At 46.4% G+C, this 20,379-nt stretch overlaps 1 protein-coding gene across 1 annotated transcript; it reads left to right on the top strand.

Annotated features, from left to right (window-relative positions):
- The first annotated feature begins 227 nt into the window (after positions 1 to 227).
- LOC134404036 (arf-GAP with dual PH domain-containing protein 1-like) lies at positions 228 to 19,672 on the top strand. Its single transcript, XM_063134591.1, has 11 exons — positions 228 to 506; positions 4,041 to 4,171; positions 4,883 to 4,974; positions 5,073 to 5,155; positions 8,280 to 8,392; positions 8,983 to 9,129; positions 11,117 to 11,200; positions 12,357 to 12,419; positions 15,262 to 15,333; positions 16,759 to 16,990; positions 18,718 to 19,672. The coding sequence occupies exons 1-11, from the start codon at positions 416 to 418 to the stop codon at positions 18,744 to 18,746; spliced, it is 1,137 nt and encodes a 378-aa protein (XP_062990661.1). The 5' UTR covers positions 228 to 415; the 3' UTR covers positions 18,747 to 19,672.
- The last annotated feature ends 707 nt before the right edge of the window (positions 19,673 to 20,379 follow it).

Raw genomic sequence — 20,379 nt, 5'->3', positions numbered from 1 at the left:
GAGTGCTCTGAGCTCCTTTATCAAACGAGTGCCTAGTAACGCACAACGCTAACTGTAACGGAGCATTGCGGGCTGCTTGTGTTCCTTTTTTCTGGGGCTCGCCCTGTAGCCCTACATGAGATGTTGAAAAACCGGTTCTGTAGCTAATAGCTGTACTTCCCTTCACACCCACAGGTTTGCCCTCCTTTTGCTACCGCCCCGGCTGCTGCCGCCTGAGCCTATTTCACCTCCGCCCTGAGCTTGCCTTGCCTTACAAGGGCCTTCTGCAGAGAGGCTGCTTCTGATTAACCCTGCAGCTCCTCCATCATCATCACCATCACCATCCTGGCTAATTCCAACTCTTGTGCAAGGTGCTGGACGTGTGATCGCAGGTACATCTTGCTCCGCCTGGAGAGTTCCAAAGCGGTCAAAGGCGATGGCTTCAGAAGATGACAGGACTGCAAAAACCCTCCAGGAAGTATGGAGGAGAGAAGAAAACGCCTTGTGTGCAGATTGCGGGAAACCTGGTAAATTTCTCTCTGGGAGGTGAAAAAACAGAGGCTGTAAAGGAAAGAGAGAGGGAGTTGGGGGACAGTTAGAAAGGAATGATAACATCTTAGAAGAAATGGCAGGGAGGGGTCGAATTAATCCTGGCTCTTGGGAGAAGCCTGGGGTAGGGCAGGGTAGGATCCTGTGCTTTGTCTAGCCTGGTTTTAGGGTGGCGAAGTGGGTCATGTTGGGTCATGTGTCAGTGAGTGCTTGTGTAGACTTTAAACAAAGATAGCACGACTCATTCATTGAGACTGCCAACCTCCGTTTTGAGACTGAGTCTATCTAAATTGCAGATCTCATAACCCTAACATCTGACTAATTTATTCATTTATTTATTTCTTCATTCAAAGTATTAAAAGGAATGGGGAGGCTTCTGGCGTGGCTTGCAATTAATTTAGCAAAAAATGACAAATCCCTGCCCGCAGGCTTAGAATCTAAAAAAGACACAACACAACAAGGAAAAAGCGATGGGAAGGGAAGAGACTTTTGGGGACTTTTCTGTTTTTCTTCCCCCCGCCACCCATTGACTATATTTTTGTACCACCTCACCTGATGAAGAGTTCTGGAGAGTTCAAAAGCTTGCACATTTTTGTGGAATTTTAATTGGCTCTAATAAATGTATTTCCCAGCTGTGGGTTGTATGTACACTTTGTGTTTTAAAACATTTCAACTGCTGTCAGTGGTGCAGCTAGGTCATTTTAGACCCTGGAGTAAGGGTGCAATCCTATGCAGATTAAGACGGGGGGAAAATCCTACTTTTATTTATTTATTTATTTATTTATTTATTTATATAGCACCATCAATGTACATGGTGCTGTACAGAGTACACAGTAAATAGCAAGACCCTGCCGCATAGGCTTACAATCAATTCACAGCATCCCCCAGCCAGCTGGGGAATGCTGGGAGTTGTAGGACTTTTTTTCTGTCTAAACATGATTGCACCCTAAACAGTCTTACAGGGGCGTCTCATCAGATGGTGTTATGTATTATTTCGGTTGTGAAGCACACAACTAACATTTCTCTTCCAGCTACCCTCCACCCACCTTTTCATGCTTTACAGCTGCTTCCATTCCTTATATGTTAGAATGTTTGACAGCCATGATTTTTTTTAAAAAAAAGAAACATTCTTTGAGCATGTGCAGTTTTTCATTTTAAGCTTGGTTAAATCATAGCTCCAATGCACCATCATGACTACAGGATAAAATGGCACTTGCTGCTTCCCTGATACCCTCAAGGCCTGCTGCTCTCTGGGTGGTTATTTGGGGGCCCCACCCTGGTCTGCAGGGCCCCAGATGTTCACTCCAAAATTGCACCTCGGTGCAAGGAGCAGTGAATTCTGTCACTCCTGGAAATCATGCAAATGTGCATGTAATTCTTTACTAGCGAAATATATCAAGTTCTGAACAGTCATGTGAAAAAATGAAATGACTATCCAGGGCATTGCAAGGGGCTAGGAATGATCTTCTGAACCCCATTTCACAACCTTTTCCTGGTCACCCAACTGAATTCTTAATGTTCCTATTACTTCAGAACACAGAAAAATCAGTCACTGGGCAAGTGGCCAAGTTTTTGAACTTGGCCATTTCTATTAGATCCTCTATGATTACTTGTCTTTTTAATAGCTAACTGTATGCTAAGTGTTTCTGTATGTAACTGTTGTTGGAATTGTCTATTGACTGCAATAAATTGTTGATATCCAGGGCATTGAAGGCCCCTCTCCCTAAGTAATCTTCTTCCAGTGCCGCATTGGAAGGTGATTACCTCAAAAGTGGTGACCTTGGAGCAAAGGTAAAAAATCGACACTTTGAAAACGTGCTGTTTTGGAAGTGGGGGGGAAGCCTGATGTGGTTGCGAGTTGGCGGCTGTGTCATATAAACAACGCAGCGCCACTGCACAGCCATGATGAGGTTAATAGAGCATATAGACACTCCTCTGCTATAGCTTCTCACATTCCACTTTGGTAGCCTGTACCTTTTTCCATTCTAAGGCCTGTACAGAGCCTCACAGACGCTTCTGGATGGGAGTACTCAACCCAGGGATTAAGGGCGCAATCCTATGCATGTTTAGGGATGTGGGCCCTTGATGCAGGCCCTGTGACGACATTTTCCTTGCTACCCTCCTGTGTTTTCCCACTATTACTTTTGTCTTTTTTTCCTTTCAACCCCAAAAATCCAGTAAAGAGCAAAAGATAGATTAGGTGTACACAATGCCTTTGGGCAGCTTCTTTCTTCAAATCTTTTACTATTTGGTCCCCAAACTACACATTGTGTTCGAGATCCATAATTGGATCCTCCAACATTTTTACTTTTACTTTTTGGCAGCTGTGGAGGAAGGGGAGTGAATTAAATTGCAGCAGTTGCCCTGACAGAAGGGCTGTTTACCTCTTTCTTCTGGGTGCCATCATTTCCCTAATAGTCCCCCCCCCCCACTCCAGCTGCTATTAATTCAAAATTGGGAGTTTCCTGTCTCTTTCCTCCACCCTGGCAAGGCTAACAGCAGCTTGGGAGGGGGTTTTGGACTGGAAAAAATAGCACGGGGTAGGGAGAAAAGAACTAAGTGCTCTCTTCTTCCCTCTCCCCTGTACTGGTGCACCAACCAATCCAATTCCGAGCCCATGGGGGCTACTTAAGGCTTTGACCTATATGCACACTTACCTAACAACAAGCCCCATAGAATACAGCAGGGATTACTTCTAAGTAAACATGCATAGTGCTGTTAAAGTAAAAATTATCTCTTACGTAATGTGTATTTTGTCCTTTCAGATAGAATACAAACAGAGGCAGGGATTTCCCTTGGCCAGGTCCACCTTGTACTTGTAGCATTCTATACAATCTGTATATTGTGTGTCGGGAAAGGTCCAAGGTGAAAAGGCATGCCTTGGGCGAAGAATTGGACTACCAGACTCTAAAGCAGGGCTGGGGAACCTGTGGCCCTGCAGATGCTGTTGGATTCCAATTCCCATCAGCCCCAACCAGCCTGGCCAATGGTGAAGGATGATTGGAGCAATAATTCACCATCGTCTGTGGGGGAGGGTACTGGTTCTCCACCCCTGTTTTAAAATCTGATCCCTATGATAATTTTTGCCATATCCTTGCTCATATTGATCTCAGTCAAGAGTTACCGTATTTCTTCGATTGTAAGACGCCATCGATTGTAAGACGCACACTAATTTCAGTACCACCAACAGAAAAAAAGCTTTGATTCTAAGGAATAATAAATGACCTGCGATTCTAAGACGCACCCCGTTTTTATAGATGTTTATATGGGGGGAAAAGTGCGTCTTAGAATCGAAGAAATACAGTATAAGCATTAATGGAATATGAGTAGTGTGCAAGGACAATTATAGTTAATTGGCACCCAGATATTTACTGATGGCTATTTCAACGTGGAAGTCACTCAGGCAGCCGGTGGCCTTTCATGTATCTTTGGACACATTGGTTTCTCCTTATTGCCTCCCTGTCTGTCATGAACCATTACTCAGCTGTGGATACTGCTTTTATTCCACTCAGATCCTGACTGGGCCTCCCATACCCTGGGTGTCTTTCTCTGCTTAGAGTGCTCAAGGATTCATCTCAACATCTTTGGCATCAGCCAAGTTAAGTCGATAAGGATGGACCGCTGGGAGGAAGGCCAGGTTCAGGTGAGTCTTGCCCAAAGACGATTTCTGCCCTGTTATTTTTATGGGACATGCATGCGTCTCCCCCACTTTTCTCTCAGGGCTTCTGCACTGTATAAAGCTCACCGGTGTGGGATTCCTAACCATTGGGATTCTCTATTGTAGGTGTCTTGAATGTTCTTTCAGCCGAGGGCCTAATTCTATTTCAGCCATGCTCTTGGGGGCTGCATTCCAGTAGTGGGCGGAGCTAAAGGCAAAAGGAGGTGGGGTCAAAACATCAAAAATACCAGAGGCCTTACTGACAGTAACTAAGCCTTAAGAGAAGTGTTTCAACGCTATATTGTAATATAAACCATAGGGGGAAATGTGCCAAAGCTAGAAAACCACCAAATGATACGTAGTCAGGGGAAAGGGGTATGGCTAGGAAACCGGGAGGGGGGGGCAGCCTCCTGGGGAACCTCAGGAGGTCGGGATTTGGCCCATGGGTCTGACGTTCCCCACCCCTGCTTTATTGTGCTTTAAGGATCCCATAATACGACTCGGCCAAAGTGCCCTGGTTCATCTGGTGCTGATCTGGGGAGATCATTCTTCGTACAAAGTCTGAGGATTGTTCAGAGTTTGTAGGTGGTGAGGGGGATGAGTAGATGTCAGGAGTGGGGAGTCAAGAGTGGGACTAGTCAGGAGAGTTCCCGTGTGAGAGGGAAAGGGTGTTTGATGCATCTTCCTGCTTTTCAGGTTTTGGCGCAGCAGGGGAACGCGGTCGCCAAAGTAACGTACGAGGCCCATGTCCCTACATACTATTACCGCCCCATCCACACAGACTGCCTGTAAGTGCCATCGCTTTGTCAGGGTCAGAAGGGATCGGGGGTGGACATGGTTTGACTTCTTCTACCTGTTGCATATCTCTCATTGTGACGTCTGACAGAGTCCTGAGAGAGCAGTGGATCCGAGCCAAATATGAAAGGAAGGAATTCACAGAGCCAGGAAAGCGGCCACCCTATTCCAATGGTAATGATTCTGCAATGTTCCAAAATCGATATAGTATAATCCTGGGGTCTCCAATGTGACTGCCTGGGGGTACCAATAATTTTTTATTTTAATTCTCTTGATTTTTATTTTAATTCTCTTGATTCTCTCAATTTTTAATTCTTATGCTTTTGAAAGTATTTATTTTTAACAAGGATGCTGGCATGCTGCAAGCGAAGTGCTTCCCTCCAGAACCATCCTTATTTGAATTCCAAAAAGTAGTTTTGTGTTCTGGAGCTCAGATCCCACCTTTGCGTTGTCAAGGTTCTTGGGCAAGTTACTTTTCTTTTTGTCTCACCTTCTGGGAAGTGAGAGTTTTATGTTCAGCTAGATCCATATCCACCATGGCAGCCATTTTATGAATGGGCAACCCTCCTATGACAGCCATTTTGTGAGAATGCCCATGACACTCAAAAAATCAAATGTGCCCACTGACCCCAAAACACTGGGCATCCCTCATGTAATTCCTTTATTAGGTCAACTCAAAGATCACAAAAAATGTGCAAGCTTTTGTGATCTCCAGATCTCTTCATGAGGCAAGAAGCTACAAAAAGCAGGTTGGTGAGGGGTGAGTCGGGGGAATAAGAGGAGGGAAAAAAGGCTGATTGGAAGTTGTAGTCAGGTTGTCTGCATAGTTAGAGTCTTACGGTGATATGGAGGAGGAGGCAGCTGCTTAAACTACAACTATGTTGGTACAATTTGCAGGAAATAGGTTAGTAGAGACAGTTGAGTTTCAGAGACTAGACCATGGCCAGAACTACACCAAGTAGGATAAAACACTTGGAAAATGTTTTGAAAACTGTATCTGGAGTGTGTCGTGGACCCCAACAGTTGTCAAAACCATTATAAACTGTTTTAAAGCAGTAGTGTAGATCCTGGCCATGAGGAGGAAGTTACGGACAGTTTGACCAAGGAAGACTTTACCTAATCACACTGCTGATGGGAGAAACTGAACAGGGTACAATTTCTTACTTGGAGTACGGGTGAAATAGTACTTGTGAAACTGTCAGGATCTTGACAATTCACCCATTCACTGTATCCAGGGGGCAAAATGAGTATGACACGAGGAGTCTTAGAACAGTGTGTGTGTGTGTGTGTTTTAAGTTAATCTTTTTTTAGTTTTTAGTTTAAATTTGCTTATATAACGGAAAAAGAATTAACAAAAAGGTCAGTTCACAATAACATTAGCAAAAGTTCAACACTCGAATCTTAAAAATATGCATTATTATTAATGTATATAATTAAGATACGAGTGTTGAAATTTTGCTAATGTTATTGTGAACTGATGTTTTTTAGGTAATTTCTTTTTCTGTTGTATTTGCACAATCACGATTGATATAAGCAGTCTATTTATCTGAATAGGTATCGAAATGAAATGGATGACCTTAGGATAGAGAACATTGTGTTATTTTGAGGATTAAAAGCAAAGTTGGTTGGATTTGGCAAGCCGGGGCCGCCCTCTCGAGATCCAGAGCTGGCATGCCTAACTGATGCGTGAGGACCCTCTCTGTTGTAGTCTAGGCAGCAAGCATCCCTAAAAAATTAACTGGCTAGCCAGGGCCAGGGCCAGACTATTTTGCGCCCTAGGCAAAGCAAGCTACTTGCACCACCACCACCCAAAAATTGCCAACTTTGATTTTTAAGAACAGAAGTTTTGTAGAAAAAATAAAAAAGCACAAAATTTGAACTTATTCTGTTTTTTCTTAAAACAGCTAATCTGTATAAAACTGTGACTCTTAAAGGTCAGTACTGTGCCCCTCTGTGGTCTGCACTCTAGGCGGCTGCCTAATTGGCCTAATGGTAGTGCCGGCCCTACGGGTAGCTTTGATAGGGCAAAAGCTTGCCGAAGCATCTTTCTTTTAAAGCCCCAGTGGTGGCTCAGGAAATGAGTGATATGATTAGTGCTGGTTTTCTGGCGACTGAAGGAAATGCTGTGCCCAGAGAGCCCACCAAATGTGTCAGAAAGAATGATAGCTTAGCGTTTGCGGTCTACACAGGCTTGAGGGTGTGAGGCTGTGCAGCTGACAGAGCAAGACACCATCCCTATGCGTGAACGCTTTCTGCATGGGAACGGTCGCGGCAGGTGTCCAGTCCGCCACCCCTTAGAGCTGGAATACCAACCACAGGGCAGCCCCCTTTTTTTCTTCTGCCAAAGCCCCCCTGCCTTCAGGAGGTGGGTGACAGGCAGAAATGCAACCGTTGATGCAGGGATGGATGAAAGTAAGTATCTCCACTTACGTTGCTGCCATTGCACTGCTGTAAAAGCCACAGAGACCTGCCAGGAGGAAGATAGATGCTCCTAAGTAACTACAAATCAAGTAAACCTTGGTTAATTTCTCCTCAAGGCCCTCTTCATTCCCCCTTACATATGCATCCCCAGAGCTGGCCCTAGCATTCCACAGGCTGATGCGGTCGTGGAAGATGAATTGTGCCACTCTCTTTCTCCCTCCTCCTCCAGGAAGTCCCCCTGTTGCTTCTCTACCACCTCCAGCAACTGCTCTGGAAAGGCCCACCAGCTGCTTTCCCACTGTGGCACTTCCTGCAGCAGGAGAGCCACTGGCAGGGCTCTTTTAAGCAGGGCCGGCCCTATCATTAGGCAAAGTGAGACAACTGCCTCAGTCGGCAGGTGCTGGGGGGCAGCAATGGCAGTCCCCCAGCCATTCTATTCTCTTGGAGGATAAAGCTTTCTGTGCCTAACAACTTGTCCTTAACCAACCTGCTTCCCTCAGGGGTGATGTAAGAACATATCCTGTTGCCAAAGTTGAAGTAAGGTTCAAGTGCCAGTCCGGTTGGTTTCTGTACCGGGAATGGAAGGGGGCGCCATCCTGCCTTTGCCTCAGGCAGCAAAATAACTTGGGCTGGCTCTGCTGTGGAGCAACTACTGGGGGTGCCATGGGCCATTGCTGCTTTGACCAATCTCTCGAGGGGTTTCAGCTGCCCTCCCCTGGCAGCCCCATGTCTGGGGCACAAGGCAGGAGGGGCTGAACGGACAGGAATGAGCTCCCAATCTGACTTGATTTACAAGGCAGCTTCCTGTGTTCCTAAGGTTTTCTCGTGCCTCCTCCGGCCATTGTATATGCTCTCCAGCTTGCCTTTCTTCTCCTAGGACTGAAGGAAGGGATCTTGTGGAAACGCGGCCGAGACAATGGGCAGTATCTGCCACGCAGGTTTCTGCTGTCCGAGACAGAGGGGTGCCTCAAGTACTTCGTTAAGCAGGATGTGAGTAGCAATCGACTTGTGAGCTCATCCCAAGTCAGAGTGTGCAACTTTTCGTAGGTTCAGGGAGACATTTCGGGACCTTCTCTGGAGTTGTCTAAGGGAGCCTTAAAGGAGGGGGGGTGCAGAACCTCAAGTCCAGGGGCCAGAAGGGGTTCTCCAGGGTTCCTCAAGCCCACAGCCCTTTCCCTTAAATGCCTCTCCTAAGACTGTGTTACTGGCAGTAAGGGTTTACAGTTAAATTATGCTAGTATTTTGGCCACACCCCTTTTGCTTTTAGCCCTGCCCACCACTGGAATGTGGCCCCCAAGAGCTTCTCTGGAGTGGAATGTGGCCCTCCGGCTGAAAGAGGTTCAACACTCTTGCTTTAGAGTGATTCTTGCCTCCCTGTTGTCATCTCACCTGCTTTCAAAATTGAAATTGTATGCTCATTTGGGAAAGGGACCTGTTGTTGTTGATATGCAACTTTGTAACATCTCATGAACATTGGTGGTGTTGTAAATAATAATAATAATAATAATAATAATAATAATAATAATAATAATAATGTAGTAATAATAAATTATTATTAATAATAATAAATGTCTTCCCAGGCGAAAGAACCCAAAATAGCTGTTAAAATTGATACTATCAATGCCGTGTTCCAGCCAGGGAAGACAGGACATCCCCATGGCCTGCAAATCACCTATCTTAAAGATAACAAGACCCGCAACATCTTCCTTTACCACGAGGACGGGAAGGTATGTGGAACTGGCCAGCCAATATACTGCAGCGCTAAAAAACACAGCGATAGGACATTGTGGAGAAAGCCTGCATTAGCAGAGTCATAGAGCTCTGTCAGATGAGCGTTTTATTGTCAGCTCGTTACTGGGCACTCACAGATTTTCGAAGGTCCCTCTCACAATGTCATCGGCCTCCTGCCCCTTCTAGCCTTCTTTGCATGACAAAAGAACACTCCACTAAGTCTGACTTATTTTTAAAGATGGAAGTTGCTGCTATCTCTTGCTGTGTGCAGGAGAAGCAGTGCAATCAAAACGGCCCACTGAACGAACCACGTGCAAGTTGTTTACTTCCTCTTTCAAAAGAGGAAGTAATGAGGCACAAACGGGCGGGCAGAGAAGCGACGGTAAGCAAACATAATTTTCCCCTGCGTGATGATGCTCATAGGCTGTTTCTACACCAGCCCGAAAATCCGGGCTGGCCATGGGCGAGTCCCTGTGTGTCCAAATGATGCACAGGGATTCCCGGGGGCAGGGGGGGACGAGCACGGGTTTTCCTGGGGATAAATAATCATCCCGAGACTGCGGGACATGTGCAGACACCCGTCCCGGCTTCTCCTCCCTATTAGTAGCAGGGATCAGTAGAGGGAAGGAGCTGGGCCGGGAGGAATCAGAGGTGGGGAGCAGGAGTGGGTTTGTTGTTATTTTGTTCTTCCACTTACCTTTTGCTGGAGCGCATGTACGCTTCAGCTCCTATACCTTTTAAAAAATGGCCGCCTCGACTCACGTGACGTCCCTCCTTCCATTCCGGACATCACGCTGGCCATTTGGACATGTGGAACGATCCCAGAAGAAGATAAGTCTGGGATCGCCCCCACTCCCTCTACACCCGTATGGTGTAGAAAGGGCCAAAGTCTTAAAATAGGGATAGGCAAACTTACAAGGCAGAGGTGGGGTCTGAGCCCCAAAATACTAAGCAACTCGAAAATGTGTTAATTAAAAAAAAAAAGTAGGACGTAGACTCAAAGATAGGGCACCTTGGTGGGCCCTAAGAAATGTGGACAGGGGCACCACACTGCCTACCCCTGCCTTAAATGGCTATGTAAATATACATCCTCAGGGCCGGCCCTACCATTACACAGGCTGATGTGCTTGCATCAGGCGGCAGAGCAAGAGGAGTGGTGAATTGCCAGGAAGTACTAGAGGCCTAAAGCTCTCACTGGCAGCCTAAGTGCTACTAGAGGCCTAACGCTGTCACTAGACACAATCCTCCTTTCACTCTTTCACTCCATCTGAAGCAAGCAGGGGCAGTTGCAGGAACTGGCTCCCAATGCTCATCTCTCCCCCAGGGTAGACTGGCATCCAGTGGGAGTCCTTAATGTTGCCTGTAAATATGTCCAGGGAATGATGCTCTTTAGGATCTTATGAATTCTGGCTAAAGGAGATGTTGCATACAGCTATGTTTCTTGTTCTTGTTCCTCTTAAATTAATATCAGGCAGGGGGTGATTGGGTGTGTGTGTGGTGCAGTGCTTATGGAGGTGTTGGGTTTTTTAATGGTTGCTTGTTGCTCTGCAGTGGGGCAGAGATCTTTGGGGAGGGACACGGCTGGGAAGGGAAGGAATAACCCTCCCTTCCCCATGTGCTAAGATCCCTCCCAAAATGCCCCCACCTGTGCCTGTAATTAATTTTCAAAGAAGACAATACATAGCCACATCAGCCTTCCCCAACCAGGTGGACTCCAGGTGTGTTGGACTTCAACTCCCATCAGCCCCAGCCAACATGGCCAATGGTAATGGGAACATGTCATTTGGCCCCATCGATAGTGCCCCGTAGTACTCCATTTTGTTGAGCTTCTAATATCTCAGACTTACACCGCAATCTTAAACATATCGACTAGGGAGGTGAGTTCCATAGAACTAAATGGGGCTTGCTTGCAAGTTGGCCTATTAAGGCTCAGGCTGACAGTTGGTTATTCATTCTTCTTTTGGGTGCCTTCTCTCATCCTAGGAAATAGTGGACTGGTTCAATGCAATCCGTGCAGTGCAATTCCACTATCTGAAGGTGGCCTTTCCTGTAGCCAGTGATCAAGAGGTAAGAGAGTTATAAAGCGGGACAACCCACTAGCAAGGCCACACTCCAGGCTACCTGGCTTCTCAGGATACTTCTAGTCATGCTTTTACTGTGCTATTGCTCTGTCTCATTCACAGCATTTTACAAGGTGCACAGATGACATTGTCTTCCATTTGTAGCCCTCCTGTGTTTTACTGATGCTCCTTCAGTCTTTTTTCTTATCGGAAAAAAAGTGTTGACAAAGAAAAGAGAGAATAGCTGCCTAATGCCTCTTAAGAAAAGTAAGACTGGCTTCCAGTCCATCTCTGAGCTCAGTTCAAATTGTTGGTGTTGATCTTTAAAGCCCTAAGCGCCTTGGGATCGGCGTATCTAAAGACATGTCTCCTCCCGCATGCACTTGCTCGGACCCTTCGGTCATCTTCAGAGGCCCCTCCTCCTGCCAAAGGAAGCTAGGCGAGTAGCCTTCTCAGTGGTGACACCCCACTACTGGAATAAACTCCCCCCAGAGAGGCATCTTTTTGCCTTTCTTTTCTCTGAGGCATTTTAGAAACCCATGTAGTTCTGCATTATTATAGCTATTTTATCAGTTCATTTGCTGTTTATTATTTTGCAATTTATCGTATTTTATTCTTTTGAATTATATATATATATATATAATTTTATTTTATTTTTGAACCATTATATGGCATTTTATTGTTTTTAACTGTTTGCAATCTGCTCCAAGAACATTAGTTACTGGGCAGATTAGAAATGGAATAAATAAATAAATAAGATGATGAATCAGAGCAGAGACCTGTCTAGTCCACACAGTGGCCATCAAGTATTTGTGGGAAGCCCATGAGTAGGGTACGAAAGCAACAGCAGCTTCCCACTTGTGTTTCTCCTGCCATTGGTACACAGGGGCATATTGCCTCTGATACTGGAGGGTAATATGTAGCCACCATGACTGGGACCCATTGACTGGTAACACAAGGAACCTTCCATCTGGAAGCACCCCTAGAGACAACGGAAGTCTCATGCCCACCCACCCCCAGCCACCTTTGACTCAAGATGAAATTGTATATGTCTTCCTGGTTGGGTCCGCCTTAGGCATTTTGGTAACCTGAATAAAATGGTAATTTGGTTATCCAAAGCAGTCAGGCATTCTGATCAACCAGAAGTGATTTCTCTGTTGCAGCTGACAAGCCGGTTAACACGGAATTTCCTGAAAGAAGGCTACATGGAGAAGACTGGGCCCAGGGTAAATCAATTTATTGATTTATTTAGATTTATGTTATTTTATTACCTCTGCTGATCTCAGAAGTTGCGGGAAGAAATGGACGGACTCACCCGCATCCGACCAGTCGGATGCTCACCCCGCTGCCGTCCACCCCTGCTCGTGGCACTGTGTGAGCTTCTTTGAGCCTTGGCGAGTGTCCAATGACATTGCGAGCCCGTCTGCCCTCATCCGGAGCCTCCATTGTGTGCAACAATGGAGGCTCTGGAAATGATGTATTTATCCCATAAAGGCCCCATTTAAGCAAGATTAAAGGCATGAACGGGCCTGTGAATGCACCACATCTGGCAAGCTGGGTCCGGGGGATAGATGTGGAGAAGTCCCTATCCAAAGTTACCCAAGAGGAAAGGATCAACAGAGTGAAACGTCATCTCCTAAGACCCTTGAAGGGCACAATCCTATCTATGTTTAGGCAGGAAAAATCCTTCAACTCTCAGCATTCCCCAGCCAACCACGTTGAATGCTGGGAACTGGCGGACATTTTTTGTCTAAACATGCATTGGACTGCGTCTTAAAACAACCTTTACAAGCATGGTGCTCTTCAGATGTTTTGGACTGCAACTCCTTTTTATGTGAGAGTCTTTGGGGGACTGCTCCTGTTTGGTTTTAATTGGTGGCTGGTTTTGGTTGTCTTTCTGTTGGCTTTATCTTTGGCTGAGAATAGTTTTTGTTTGTTTTTATTTAATTAAATGGCTTTTATTAATATTTTATTGTATTGACCTCTGTTGTCGTTCAACCTTTTTTTTTTTTTTTGGCAGATCAAAGATTTTTATTTTTCAAAACAAAACCAACTTAAACAAACACAATACAAAAAAAGGAAAAGAAAGAGAAAAACAAACACACAAAACATACACAAAGTTAAAAAACACATAACACTTAAAACATTTAATTGACTTCCGATTTTCTCCACAGGCCAAATATATAACCCTATTTTTTCTTAATCTACCATTACAAAAATCCTGATTCCCTTCTTTCTTTTATCTTACATTTTTCTTCTCAGTCATTGAATCCACATACTAAATTTTTTCTTGTTCTTGCAAAAAATCTATAAACAGTTTACATTCCGTTAAAAACATAGCTGTTGACTTTTCTCTAATTATTGACGTAAGTTTTGCCAACTCCACCATCTTTAATAGCCAGTCCTCCGTTGTGGGTACTATTAATCTTTTCTATTTTTGTGCATATAATAATCTCGCCGCCATTATCATATATAAAAATAGCATCCCATAGTTCTTTTTCATCTGATCATCCATCAGACCCAACAGGAAGTATTCCGGTTTCAATTGTACATTAGTTTTCAGAATCTTCTGAATTAAAGCATGAATTTGTGTCCAAAAGTTATCGTTCAAACTGTTATGGAAAAATAACTGATTTCCCACTACTCCCTTTCGCCCATCTCTTCTCTCCCATCCTTCTTCCAAGATCCCTCATTTCCCTTTCCCAAAATGCCATCCTTGGGTGATTTCTAAGTGACTTATATGAGTAGAAAAGACCCTCTACTCCCAGGTAGGAGAGAAAAGATCCATTTACCTATTTGGGTAAGGTCACTTACTCAGGGGTAAAGGACGAGCCCTAGCCGCTGGTTAAATCACCAGGTGCTTGCTTGCGCAGCTGGCATACACACACACCTCTTATTTCCTTTCCCTACAGCTCAGCGGGAAACCAGGGAGAGAAATAAGAGGTGGGAAGCTCACCCATCAAAAGGAATGTCAGGCACCATCTTGAGGGCTGGGGGCTTCTTCTTCACCTTCCTTTCCACACACTCAGGTGGGAGTTTGGGAAGGGAAGGTGAAGCAGGAAGGTTTCTGCCACGTAGGCAAGGTGGGACATTGCGAAGCGGGGGGGGGGGGAACCAGGGAGTGAGTGGTGGACAGGGATTAGTTAAAGACAATGGAATACGTAACAGGAAGTCCCCAGGACTCATTACTAAGGGAATCATGTGATAATGGAGTTTGCAAGATCAACAGGGTCTCTCACCATCTGGGCATGTCAAGAAAACAGGGAGGAGGATTAGGTGTGACGATGTGAGCAAGCAACCAATTATTTGTGTACGATGTTTCCCCTCTGTATAAAATGAAACGTAAACTTCTGTTCCTGGCCTTTTCCCTTACATTGACAAGGGAGAGGGACCTTTGTACAAAGAGATTTTTGGTACCTGAGGTGGAAAATAAACTTTCCTTTTGAAACTGCATCCGGATGCCATTTTATTTGATTAAATTAAGGTGACCACATGGAAAGGAGGACAGGACTCCTGTATCTTTAACAGTTGGTTAGAAAAAAGAATTTCAATAGGTGTCATTTGTATGTATGCAGCACCTAGTGAAGTTCCCTCTGCATCACAACAGTTAAAGCTGCAGGAGCTATACTAGAGTGACCCGATACAAAAGAGGGCAGGGCACCTGCAGCTTTAACTGTTGTGATGAAGAGGAAATTTCACCAGGTTCTGCATGCATACAAATGACACCTGCTGAAATTCCCTTTTCAATACAACTGTTAAAGATACAGGAGCCCTGTCCTCCTTTCCATATGGTCAGCCTAATTAAATTGGGTTGTAATCCACAACTTTTCTAACAAAACTTTGTGTGTGTGTGTGTGGAATGTGGTATATAAAACAGGCTGTGTGGTGGCGACACCCTAGTAAAACCCTTAGGTTCCAAATGCTCACCTGCTCTTCCACTAGAACAGATGAATGCTGCACAGAATTTGAACGGAGGTCGTTCTAAGGCCACTTCCACAGACTCACCGGCAGAGGGAGCTCTCCCTCCCCTTGCTAACGTCCTTGGTTGTTCTCTCTCTTCCTTTGCAGCAGAAGGAGCCTTTCAAGAAACGCTGGTTCAGCCTGGACCATCGAAGACTGATGTACTTCAAGGATCCTTTGGTAAGCCAGCAGATGAATTCCCCTCCTTACTTATTTTTATTTCTCCCAGCTCTTTAGGTTACACTTTCTTCTTCCTGTAGAGAAATGCCATTCCATTGCTTGATAGAAGAGAAGAGTGGCTTCCAATTAAAGCAGCCATCCCTGACCTGGGGCCTTCCGGATGTGTCTGACTACAAAGCCAATTGGATGGGGATAATGGGGCCTGTAGACCAACACAGTTGGAAGGCACCAGGTTGGGGAAGACTGCCATAGATGGTTACTGCTATTGTCGCCATTCCGTCTGCTGCCCTTAAGGGTTCCACGGTGTCCCTAGGAGAGAATAATTTCTACCTTCAAAGATGATCCTCTGGTCGCATCTGCCAGGAATTTATTTATTTATTTATTTATTTTACTTATTTATTAAATTTTTATACTGCCCAATAGCTGAAGCTCTCTGAGTGGTTCACAAAAAACTTGCTTTGTGGGTCATCCCCCATCAGAGAAAGCTTGTGCACAGCGAGGCCACTTTCCTGCCTCGCACTCTCTGCCATGAAGGAGAGGATGCAGAGCGGGTAAATCTGCCATCCCGTTTCCCCCTTAGAAATATAGAAGCATAGGAAACTGCCTTATACTGAGTCAGACCTTTGGTCCATCTAGCCCAGTACTGTGTCGACACTGAAACCCCCCAGGGTGTCAGGAAGAATTTTTCCAGTCCTACCCGGATAGGCCGGGGATCGAACCTGCCACCTTCTGCATGCAAAGCAGGTGCTCTACCACTGAGCCACAGCACCTCCCCTTGTTATTTCTGATCTGGGATCTGAGATAACAAGGGGATTTCCCTGCACGCATTGGGAGGCGGAGCAACATGCAGGGGAATCCTCTTGTTATCTCAGATCGTAAATGGGAGATAACAAAGGAATCCTCTCACTAGCTCCTCACAAAGTCCTTGGTAGGGGTGTAGCTTGGAGAGGGGGAGGTTCTTAGGGGTAGAATCTGTGTTTGGAGAGGGAGAAGGGGTCAAATCTGTGGAGGGAGCCCAAGTATCTGTGAGCTGGATCGGGAATCTCTGCAGGACGGATTTGGCCTGTGGGCCGGAGGTTGCTTTCCCCTTCACTAGATATTTTGGTTCCTAGGAGACAGGACACCTCCCCACCCAGGCAGCTTGACAGTCTGCAGTTGCTGTCTCTTCCCTGTGGTTGGCTGGGGAAGGCACTGGAGGGAACGTTGATGGAAAATGCCCACTGCCTGAGCTTAGATGTTACTACTGCTGCTGCTACTGTTTCGGCTGCCCCTACTTTAAGTGCTGGGAATTAAGGCACACAGTCACATCACTCCCTTCCCAGTCGGTCCCCAGGAAAACCGTTTGATGACCCTGGTTCTTGGCTCTCAAGTCCCTCACATGGACCGGATGAGGTCCCTAAGGCAGGTTTTCCTCCCACCACACAGGACGCTTTTGCTAAAGGTGAAGTGTTTGTGGGCAGTGGGGAACACGGCTACAGCATCATGCAGGGACTGCCGACTGGCTCGCAGGGTACTTTCACCTGGCAATATGGCCTCACCATCGTCACCCCTGACCGTGACTACCTCTTCACCTGTGAGACGGAGAAGGATCAGGAGGAGTGGACGGCAGCCTTCAGGCGGGTGATAGAGCAGCCCATGACGCCCCAGGAGTATGCCAGTAAGTCAGCCTCAGAAAGACAGTGGTCTTTTGCATCCATCCATCCATCCATCCAGTTCTTACACCTGGGCATTGACGTCTGTGCTTGACATTTATTACCACTGTAATAGCACGGCCCTCCAAGTAGGGTTGGATGGCAACTCCCAACCTTTGGCTATGCTGGCTAACGTTGATGGGTGTTGGTCCAGCAACATCTGGAGGGCCACATGTCCCCCACACCTGTTTTAGAGCTGGGGTGGGCAGAAAGTGTTTTGGACTTCAAGTCCCAGCATTCCTGACTATTGGCTGTGCTGGCAGGGGCTGATGGGAGTTGAAGTCCAAAACAACTGGAGAACTACCTTCTGCCCACCCCAGCTTTAGAAGGTTTAAGGTGCTTCACATACATTATCACTGTAATCTTCCCAACAGCCCTGTAAGATAGGCCAGTATTATTGTTGCAGATGGGGAGTTTTGATTAAGAGACGAGGGCTTGACTAAAGTCGTCTAGGGAGTTCTTAGCGAAGGTGATATCTGAAGCAGGGAATTCCTGATTCACAGTTCAGTCTCTTAGGCACTATGTGACATCAGCTTGCCATATCTTTACTTATATTCCTTAATTCAGCCTTCCCCAATCTGGTGCCCTCTAGATGAGTTGGACTGCAAATCCCATCACCCCCAGCCAGCAATGGTCAAGGATGATGGGAGGTGTAATCCAAAATAATGAAGAGCCGTGGTTTGGAGAAGGCTGGTTTAGAGGGTCTCATGAAATATGACTAGCATTGGGACGAAAATCCACCTGGGCTCGCAAGGGCGGCAGATGCCCAGCATCCGGCCCTCATGGGCCCAGGTGGATGCGCCCAGGGCCAGGCCCACGCCCGAATGCTCTCAAGCCTTTGAGAGCAGTCAGGCATGGTTCCACCCTGACCTGCACCCTTTGCCTTTTCCTGTGCTGTGTTAATGGTGGATTCCATTAATGCAAGGAGGAAAATGCGCAATTTCCCCAGCCTCTGCCCCCTCGTGCTGATGGGTGCCTTAAAGGTCCTGTTAATAGGGCTGCCATTACAGTGGAGGGGGAAAATATGTGATTTTGTGAACCGCCCAGAGAGCTCCGGCTATTGGGCGGTATAGAAATGTAATAAATAAATAAATTAATTTCCCCAGCCTTGGGGAAATCGCGGTTCCCCTTCTTCCCCACACCAATCAGGACTTTTAAGGCCCTCTTAACCTTGCATTCAGAGGGCCTTTAAGGCCCGATGGGTTCATAGGGAAGGCAAAGTGCACTGTCCAGAGGCCCCAGAAAGTGCACTTTGCCAGACGAGCACTGCTCGGCGAACTTGTGGGGCGAGCGCCCTGCATGTTCTTTATTCCCTAGCTATGATGGCTGGGAATGATGAGGGTTGTAGTCCAACACATTCAGGGAAGGCTGACTTAATTTGTTCTGCTTCTTCAAGACATTGGGGAGAGAGAGGGATCTATGCCGGGCACTAAAGTACTACCACCCCCACTGCTGCCCCAGACCTCTGAAAACTCTAACCTGACTTCTGTGATTTCACCAGGTATTACCCACATCCTTCCAAGCATGTCTCTGCAGCCTTGAGGGCTAGAAACTTCAGTTTAGAACTAACACTAGAGCTGCATTCTGTGCCTAATAATACTGGATTCTGGATGAACGTGTAATTACAGAGCTCACCCATCCCTGACTGCAGCTGCTCATTTTTGTGCTCTAACAGAATTATGTTTTCCTACAGTTGAAGCTTATTTCAAACTCAAGCCGTGATGTCCCTGAAGGAGAGAACCTAGCTGCTACCCTACATGGTCTACTTCTTCGGGAAACATGAGAAAAGAAGGCAGCCTTTGCCAGATACGTTGCTATACTATATTCGACTGCCTCATGATTGGGAAGAGGCTTCCTTAAACTGATGAAACCAAATCTCGTCCATGTAGCCTGTGCTTTGCACCTTGGAGAGCTCCTTTAGAGTCCTGACTGGTTCTGACTGAAACCTGGAGCAGATCCACCACCCAGATGACATCAGAGCCACCAGCCTCCACTGAGGGCCCTGGAGCTGATCTTGATCATGTGATGCACGTCTTTCTGCTGCCCCACCACAGGCCTGGCAGGCTTGCTTCCTATTGGCAACTGTGTGCAGGTTGCCCTCCTCTATGGCACGCTACTGCTTGCTGCTGATTGGCTGCTGACTATCAAAGGCTTCGGCAGACAGATGCACAAATCCGCTCAGTGTCATGGCTGTGACTGCATGGTACTTAACAGGTGCTTGTTTTGTCTTGCATCTGTTTCTGACCCGGCCCCTTGCCCCTCACCCTGTGATTATTCTGTTCCCACGGCTACCAGCTTTCTCCATCTTGCTATCTATTGAAGGCCCTGCTATAACCTGCCAACTGGCTTTGGCTTAACCCAGGAGCGAATAACAGGTGGCCTGCAAGCCACTGGCAGCCTCCCTTGGCCAATTTTGCACCTCCTCTCCTTGCCGAATTTGCCACAAGTAGCAAAAATCAGACCTGACTTCGTAAGGAAACAAGATCTGTGGGGAGCACGCGTCTTGTTTATAGGCAAAATTGTGCTTCCTGTAGCTTCCTGGGAGCGCGATTCTGCTTGTAAGCAAGGCACACGCTCCCCATGTGCCATGCTTTCTTGCAACATCATGGGGGCTTTACTGCCGCCGCCACACCTCATTCAGCAGCGACCATTTTAATGATGATGATGAGGTTTGCCCATGGTGGTGGGGGACAGTGTGGCCCCTGACCCAGGGACATTGCCTGACTTAACTTCCAGGGCCAGCCCAAGACATTTTGCTGCCTGAGGCAAAGAACAAGATGGCACCCTCTCCTGTTCCATGTACAAAATCCAACTGGACTGGCACTTGAATCTTTCTTCCACACAGGTGATGGAACAGCATCCTCCTTTGAACCTGAGGGCATCAGGCTAACCTAGGGAGTGGAAGGCAGGTCATGTAGCATACAAGCTGTCTCCTCCATCACCTTGCTGCTGTCTCAGCATCTGCTGCCTGAGGCGGCCACTTCACTCTGCTTAATGCTAGGGCCGGCCCTATATACCTCAGGTCTTTGATAGCCAGCAACAGTGCTTGCATTTTGCATTGACATTGTTGCCTCCAACAGAAAAGTGGGGAGTGCCATAGGCACATAGATTGTTCTGGGTGGACCACATCATACCTCTTTCTCAAAGAAGCATGCGAACAAATCTAGATAACATGCTGAAGCCCTTGTCCAGAGGTATGTGCAGAAAAACAAAAAGCAAACCTAAAACGTTTTTTGGTTTCATTTCTCTATTTTTGTTTCCCATTTCTTTTAATTGCATTTGTTTCATTTTGAATGTTGGGTTTTCATTTCTCCGTTGATGTTGATGAGAAAACCAGCCACTCTTCTGCTGCCTG

This window comes from Elgaria multicarinata, chromosome 9 (genome assembly GCF_023053635.1).
Source record: "Elgaria multicarinata webbii isolate HBS135686 ecotype San Diego chromosome 9, rElgMul1.1.pri, whole genome shotgun sequence".
In the NCBI taxonomy this organism is placed as follows: domain Eukaryota; kingdom Metazoa; phylum Chordata; class Lepidosauria; order Squamata; family Anguidae; genus Elgaria; species Elgaria multicarinata.
Note: the sequence above shows the minus strand (reverse complement) of the source record. Positions and strands in the feature narration are given on the sequence as shown.

Excerpts from the sequence above, each read along its gene's own strand:
- LOC134404036 (XM_063134591.1), top strand. The coding sequence starts at position 416 with ATGGCTTCAGAAGATGACAGGACTGCAAAAACCCTCCAGGAAGTATGG. Across the intron at positions 4,975-5,072 it reads CCCATCCACACAGACTGCCT|AGTCCTGAGAGAGCAGTGGA; the intron begins GTAAGTGCCATC and ends GACGTCTGACAG. Across the intron at positions 8,393-8,982 it reads AGTACTTCGTTAAGCAGGAT|GCGAAAGAACCCAAAATAGC; the intron begins GTGAGTAGCAAT and ends ATGTCTTCCCAG.